An 8326-nucleotide genomic window follows, 5' to 3' on the forward strand; every position below is an offset into this window, starting at 1 on the left:
CTCCAATTTTGGTGTCATCTGCAAACTTACTAACTGTACCTCTTATGCTCGCATCCAAATCATTTATGTAAATGACAAAAAGTAGAGGGCCCAGCACCGATCCTTGTGGCACTCCACTGGTCACAGGCCTCCAGTCTGAAAAACAACCCCCCACCACCACCCTCTGTCTTCTACGTTTGAGCCAGTTCTGTATCCAAATGGCTAGTTCTCCCTGTATTCATGAGATCTAACTTTGCTAATCAGTCTCCCATGGGGAATCTTGTCGAACGCCTTACTGAAGTCCATACAGATCACATCTACTGCTCTATCCTCATCAATCTTCTTTGTTACTTCTTCATAAAACACAGAAAGTTAGCACACAGGTGCAATAGGTAATCAGGAAGGCAAACGGAATGCTCTCTTATTTCAAGGGGGAGAAAGTGAGGACTGCAGATGCTGGAGCTCAGAGTCGAGAGTATGGTGCTGGAAAAGCACAGCAAGTCAGGTAGCATCCGAGGTTCAGGAGAATCAATGTTTTGAGCATTAGTCTGATTCCTGATGAAGGGCTTAAGCCTGAAACGTCGAATCTCCTGTTCCTCAGATGCTGCCCTGACCTGTTGTGCTTTTCCAGCATCAAGGGTCAGTTCAACTCGAAATGTCAGCTCTTTTCTCTCCTTACAGATGCTGCCAGACCTGCTGAGATCTTCCAGCATTTTCTCTTTTGGTACCACATTCTCAACCCTTATTTCAAAGGGGTTAGAGTAAAAGCAACCTGACTGTAACTGTACAAGGTGCTGATGAGACCACACATGGAGTACTGCAAGAAGCTTTGGTCTCCTTACTGAAGGAAAGATAACATTTTGTTGAAGATAGTTCAGTGTTCACTAGGATGATCCCTAGTACTGGGATTGTCATAAGAGCAAAGGCGAGACAGGTTGGGTCTCCACTTGCTGGAGTTTAGAAGAATCAGAGGTGATCTAACTGAAACATACAGGGTTTTTAAGGAGCTTAACAAGGTAAATGCTGAGAGGATGCCCCCCTCATCGGAGAGGCTAGGACTGGACAGTATTGTCACAGAATAAAGAGTCACCAATTTAGAAAAAAGAATCCCTACAGTGCAGAAATAGGCCATTTGGCCCAAGAAGTCCACTGACCCTCAGAAGTTTTCTACCCAGACCCATCCCCTACCCTATTACTCTACATTTTCTCTGACTAATGCACCTAACCTACACATTCCTGAACACTATGGGCAATTTTAGCATGGCCAATTCACCTAACCTGCACATCTTTAGACTGTGGGAGGAAACTGGAGCACCTGGAGGAAACCCACATAGACACAGGGAGAATATTCAAACTCCACACAGTCGCCCAAGGCTGGAATCGAACCCGGGTCCCTGGTGCTGTGAGGCAGTACTGCTAACCACTGAGCTGCATTTAAGAGTGAGATGAGGAGGAATTTTCTCTGAGGGTTGAGAGTTTTTAGAACTTCTGTCACAGTGTGCTGTGGGATTACAATTCTTGACATATTTAAGGTTGAAATTGGATTGATTCTTGAAAAATATGGGAATCGGGCGGAAAGTGGACATGAGGAATGTCAAATCAGCCATCAGTATTGAACAGCAGAGCAGGTTAGCAGGGATGAACAGTGTTTTCTTGCTCCTATTTCTGGTGGTACTATTGAGTTGTCTACTCTTACCTACGTGAACATCAAGAACAAATCTTTGATCATAGTGGTTTAGTTTCCACTCATTTCAATAAATCAGTTAAACTTTACACTACATTTTACCTGCTTGAAGGTAAGCTGTATGGCTTCATACTTTCTCAACTCCAGGACATTCATAAGTTCCATGATGGATTTGTGGCCACGATCAAGCTCTTCCTGACGTTTCATAAGTTTCTCCTTCTGTTCAGAAAAATTCACAAACTGGTCCAAGGCTTTCTTGTTGACATGGCTGTACTTCTTCAACTCCTGATTACACTGTTCCAACTTTCGGAACAGCTACAAACAGCAAATGGAAAACAAAAATATTAGAAGTTTGCTTAGAAAAGGCAGACCAACAAAAGAAGGTTCATCAGTTCAAAATCAACAATGGATTACAAATGCTGTCAAACTGAATGGACTGCAGTTTCAGTGACACTCACATGGCAGGCAACAAATATCACTTTTAAATGAAAGAAAATTTGAATAAATTGTTATGTTCAAAATGTTTTCCAGAAGTAGACGTAAAACTGCAGCTTAAGACAGTATGAACCATTCAACAGAATGAATTCTGTTAAGCATTAGTTAACCATTACTTCCTAAAGCAATTCTAGTTGTCAGGATGCGTCCTGATACACATTTTAGTTCTCAAATTAAAGAATATTGAGTACATCATACACATTACAAAGCAAAATAAAATCTATGTAGCGTGACACGTGCATAAATATTTTAGCAGAATTATATCTAGCAATATTTGATAATTGAAAAAGGTGCACATGCCAAGGACATTAACTGAAAACTACGTAAATCAGGAATTTGTTACTCTGAATTTTGTTGCACATGTGCTTTATATAAACAACTTAGTTATTTCTTGGCTTGAGAAGCAGGTGATCTCATTTAAATTCAATACTATAATGCATTATGTTACTACAGATCACAGATGTATAATAAATAGATGCTGAAGCAGAATTAGACATTTTAATAAAGTCAATGTTACTAAGCGAAGCGGCAAAAAACACAGAAATCTGTCAGATTTTACATAATAAAAAACCTCAGTTTTGAAAATGATGCTTAAAAGAAAGAAAAGCAGGTTTCCAAAATAAGTTCTAAATTTCCTTCAAACAACCAATCATTACCATTTCTACCTCCTTCCCCATACCCCCACCAAAAAAAATCAGAGTATCCACTAGGTCTGTTTGAAATTGCAAGGATCACAAGATTATAGAATGTGTAATATCACCAAGTCAAGCACAATGCCATCAATATGGTCACGCTACTTTGCTTGCAATAGGATATATAAATTATCAAAGTTGTAGCTATGAGAACAGGATGGAATGCCTTGAACAGATTCCTTGTTTCAATGCCTTGGTTTCAATGTTTAACAAATAGAAATAGAGGATTGCTAAGTCTTTATTGTGAATTTCCAAACCAGGTTACAACTGTAAAATAAATATTTTAAGAAAAAGGAAATACAAGAGTCTAGTTTTAACTAATTTTCTAAAATCAGATCCTTTCCTTTCTCTATCACTTGATTACTCTGAATGTTTTTGATTAAGCAGTGCTGATGGCATCATCAGGAAAACTAGCCAAATACATGTACAAGGGAACTAAATGAGTATTAGCAGTGATGCAGTCATTAATTCAGCAATAAGGTCACTTCAATTAGACACTAACTCAACTCCCTCAGTGACTGGCTCAGCAACTTCTGCAAACTTGCTCCTCTCAAGGAAGTCATCAGTCCACACTGCAAAACAAAATTAAGGAAGTGCAGAAAAAACAATCTAATCTACATACGTCACTTTGCTTCCAAGTTATTCACTGTGAAGTAATCAGTCATATTTCTGAGAAACACTACGTCACTGCATAAGTCAGGTTCAATCATACTTTGAGAAAGAGGGGGTAAAAAGGCTGCTTGAAATTGCCAAGCACCTGCTGTCAGTGCAAGTGTAATTTCAGTGTGTGAAAAACATTTACTATTGTAGTTAGAGAATAGCATAGTTCAGCTGAGTGCATATCCTAACAACAAGTATAGCTCCATTAAGACATGCCTTGCCTTGGCAGAGAGAAAGTAGACTGCCAGGACTGGAGGTCAACAGCACCTGGCTTCCAAACACTTTTGTCTAATCTGATGTGAGAAGAACATGAGCTATCCAACCAGTTCCAGCAGAATTGATGCTTCTTAAAAATAGGGATACGGGTGGTGACACAGGAAAGAAAATTCTGACTACGGTTTAAAAGGCTGTAAACCACCAACCCTGCGCATGCAACACCACTGCAGTATCTCAGTGAGGCTCCCTCTTTTATTGATTCAGCAGCAGCATATTTGACATGCAATATTTATTGCTGCAATGTTTTACTAGAAATTTCAGAGAATAATGAAATCAAATCATACTCTCACCCTATTAAACAATCATTTCAGAAACTGTAGGTTTCATCAAATAGAACAGTTTGGGTCTCCAGGTTATAAAAGGTATATGGAAACATTGCAGAAGATGCAAAAAACATTTACAATGATGGCACCTCAACAGAGAAGTCACAGATCAGCAAAGATTGAACAGACTGAGCTCCTTTCACTGAAAGAAAAACTAACAGAAATCTACAAGAATGTGGAAAGGTTGATGTAGAGAAGACATTCCCACTTGTAGGGAAGACGAGGAATTGGTGTCATAAATATAAGATAGTCTCTAGTGAAAGTAATAAGGAATTTAGGACTAGATAAACAAGAGGCTGGAAGAACCTAGCAAGCCAGGGAGCATTAGGACGTGCAGATGTCAACGTTTCGGGTATTAACCCTTCTTCAGTCCTGCAGCCTTAGTTAACCTACAGACTTCCCATTTTCTACTTACTTTAAAATTACAAATCACTTTCTTACTTCAAAGTTTAACTTATACAATCAGTCACCTCAGAATATTAAAGCAACATACTCTCCCAAGTATAATTTATACAAAAAAGCATTCAGCAACCCATTATTGAATTGAATTGAATTAGCTTTATTATCACGTGCAGTCAAATGAATGCAGTGGAAAGTTTGCAGTTGTGCCATCTTGGAGTCAATGAAGTGTGGAGCTGATAAAAGCACAACAGGTCAAGCAGAATCAGATGAGCAGGGGAGTCAACATTTCAGGTCAGAACCTTTCATTAGGGTGTTACAAGATACCTCAATAAAGATGCTTAACTATTTGGTACAAAAATTGAAAGAATAATAAATACAAGTCCAGCGTAAGAATTAAAAGGGAAGAGTTACTCGATTATATAAGATTCATATTACAGCAGATAAAACAACGCACTACCATGTCAACTGTACTTCATAAACTGATAAAGCCTGTAAAGATTTGATCAAATTATTCAATTTTATCAAGTTCACCAAATTTGCTAATTTTCAGCAAGATACAACTTTTTAAAAAATTAAAGCTACTTGTAATTGAGCACCTTTAAAGGAAAGGACCAACTACCCATGTATATTACCTGTTTAAGACTCAACGTTTGGTATTTTTCAAAAGCCTCTTGCGGCAATGAGCCCAATTCTCTAATTTTCTTCATGCATTCCTCTTTTTTCTTCAACAGCATACCCTGTCGGTTTGTCATCTTCTCCAGTTCCTTGGTATCATGGTTGATGGCTTCCATGTGATCTTTCTCCATAGTTTTCCACCGATCCATGCTTTTCTGTCGATCTTTGGTTTCTGCTTCAATTTTGTCTATCAAACTGTCCAGTTCTGCAACATACATCTTTTACTTAAGTAAAGATTTAATTTTAGAAGATAGAAAAAGACATCCATATAGGCTTTAACTTAAATGAATCCCTCATATATCCTAATGTAATATCTGCGTGATTACAAATGAAGTTGATATAGTCCTTCTGAATGAGAAGCTGCTCTCTCATTAGAGACAACTGGTGGTGGTTTAACCCGAGGGTCAACATACCTCAGGCAAGGGGAAGAGGTTGTGAAGGACAGTCTCTCATGGTAACCTCAGCCAGTGTGGGAATTGAATCCATGTTGCTGGCATCACTCTGTACTGCAAACCAAATGTCCATCCAACTGATTGAGGTCGACAAAATTACGATGGGCATGGATATGGGAAGCAAGAAATAACTTTTCTTTAACGTAGGGGTCAATAACCAGGGGTATAGATTTAAGGAAAAATGTTTCAATCCATGAAAATCACTGCCTAAAAGGATGGGTAGAGGCAGGATCCATCACAATATTTAACTCTCAGACAACAACTCACCAGAACGAAGGACCCGATACCCAGCATGAGCAAAACCAATGTAGTGTACAAAATCCCATGCAAGAACTGCAAAAGGATGGGTAGAGGCAGGATCCATCACAATATTTAACAAGTATTTCGATGTATATATGAAAAACCCATAGCGTACAAGGCTTCAGGTCAAATGCTGGGAATTGGGAGAAGTGTAGCTTGCTATCCATGACACATGAGTTGAAGAGCTCGTTCTGTACGGTGATCCTCTACTACTCTATGCTGTGATACGCTATGACTCTATAACTAATCTTACATTTGAGAATGAAATATGACAAATTGAATCTTCATGTAATTACTTATCAGTGTACTCAAGATCATTCAACTTGACTAGAGGATCTCTGGTTTGTCAAGTTTGATGAGCTCAGGGAGCGACACAAGGGATATGTAACTCCTAAGCCATCTCGTAAAACACAATTCCTACATATGAAAAGTTCATAGTGTCTCAATCATTCAGTAAGATTGTGGATGATCTTCACCTCAGTTTATCATAGAATCATAGAAAGCTGTATCATAGAATTGCTAAAGTGTGGAAACAGGCCATTTGGCCCAACAAGTCTTCACTGACCCTCCAAAGAGCATCCCACCCAAACCCATTCTACTACATTTCCCCTGACTAAGGCACTTAACTTACACATCCCTGAACACTATGTGCAATTTAGATGGCCAATTCATCTAACCTGCACATCTTTGGAAACCCACACAGACACTGGAGAATGTTCAAACTCCACACAGACAGTTGCCTGAAGCTGGAAGCGAACCCGGGTCTCTGACATTGTTTCTTGCTCAATTCCTTTCTTTTTCAATTTCTCCAAAGCCCAAGAATACATTGCTGAGCCTTGAGTGCCCACAGTACTCCAGGGTAGAGAATCCCAAGATTCACAATCATCTGAACGAAGAAATACAACCAAGTCCTAAGCAACTGTTCCCTTAGCCTGAGCACATCTCCTAGTTTCAGATTCTGGAAGTATGGAGAAATTATCTCAGCATCTTCCCTGCCAAGTAATCTCAAATCTTATATTCAATTCTAAATATTCCTGTAAACTCGAGAGAACGTAGGTCTATTTCACTCAGTCTACCCTTGTAAGACAGTACATTGATTCTGGAAATCAATCTAGTAAACCTTCATTGCTCCGAGTGTACAAGCACATATACATGCCTCCTTAGGTATGAAGCGAAAATTGAGCAAAATTTTACAGATGTGGTCTCAATAAAGTTCTCTACAAACACAGAAACCCTCAAAGCTCTTAAATTCAATCCCCTTGCAATCAAGGTCAACATACCAATCAACTTCCTAACTGGTTGATTTATCTGGATGTTTATTTTCTACTTTCCGTACAAGAACACCCAAATCTCTCTAATTACCAATATTTAGACCATAAGTCTTAGAAGCAGAAATTAGGCCATTCAGCCCATCAAGTCTGCTCCACCATTCAATCATGGCTAATAAGTTTCTCAACCCCATTCTCCCAATTTCTCTCTGAAACCCTTGAGCCCCTTGACAATCAAGAACCTATCTATCTCAATGACCTGTCCTCCACTGCCTTTGGCAGTGAATTCCATTGATTCACCACTTTCTGGTTGAAGAGGTTTCTCCTTATCTCCATTCTAAAACATCTTCCCATTTCTCTAAGGCTGTGCCCTCAGGTCCTAGTCTCTTTTACCAATGGAAACATCTTCCCAACATCTACTCTGTCCATGCCAGTCTTTATTCTGTAAATTTCAATTAGATCATCCCTCATTCTTCTAAACTCCAATGAGTAAAGATCAAGAGTCCTGAAACATTGCTCATATGTTAAGCTTTTCATTCCTGGGACCATTCTCGTGAACTTCCTCTGAACATGCTCCAGGGTCAGTATATCCTTCCTGAGAAGATTTGTAGCTTGGGTGCCCGTTGTTGTGGTTCTGTTCGCCGAACTGGGAATTTCTGGTGCAGACGTTTCATCCCCTGTCTAGGTGACATCCTCAGTGCTTGGGAGCATCCTGTGAAGTGCTTGCGTGATCTTCCCTCAGGCATTTATAGTGGTTTGAATCTGCCGCTTCCAGTTGTCCGTTGTAGTGGCCGGTATATTGGGTCCAGGTTGATGTGCTTATTGATTTAATCTGTGGATGAGTGCCATGCCTCCAGGAATTCCCTGGCTGTTCTCTCTTTGGCTTGTCCTATAATAGTAGTGTTTTCCCAGTCAAACTCATGTTGCTTGTCATCTGCGTGTGTGGCTACTAAGGATAGCTGGTCGTGTCATTTCGTGGCTAGTTGGTGTTCATGGATGCGGATCGTTAGCTGTCTTCCTGTTTGTCCTATGTAGTGTTTTGTGCTGTCATTGCATGGGATTTTGTATACTACATTGGTTTTGCTCATGCTGGGTATTGGGTCCTTCGTTCTGGTGAGTT

The 8326-nt window shown here is 39.6% G+C and overlaps 1 protein-coding gene across 1 annotated transcript in view; it reads right to left on the bottom strand.

Annotated features, from left to right (window-relative positions):
- The window catches only part of smc3 (structural maintenance of chromosomes 3), a 131397-nt gene that overhangs the window by 19572 nt on the left and 103499 nt on the right, over positions 1-8326 (bottom strand). Inside the window, exons 24-25 of the mRNA XM_043713100.1 lie at positions 5144-5391; positions 1766-1978 (exon numbers count right to left, since the gene is read on the bottom strand). Of these exons, the coding sequence (XP_043569035.1) occupies positions 1766-1978; positions 5144-5391 (461 nt within the window). The remainder of the gene's footprint in view (positions 1-1765; positions 1979-5143; positions 5392-8326) is intronic.

The sequence above is a fragment of the Chiloscyllium plagiosum genome, chromosome 22, assembly GCF_004010195.1.
Source record: "Chiloscyllium plagiosum isolate BGI_BamShark_2017 chromosome 22, ASM401019v2, whole genome shotgun sequence".
Lineage (NCBI taxonomy): Eukaryota > Metazoa > Chordata > Chondrichthyes > Orectolobiformes > Hemiscylliidae > Chiloscyllium > Chiloscyllium plagiosum.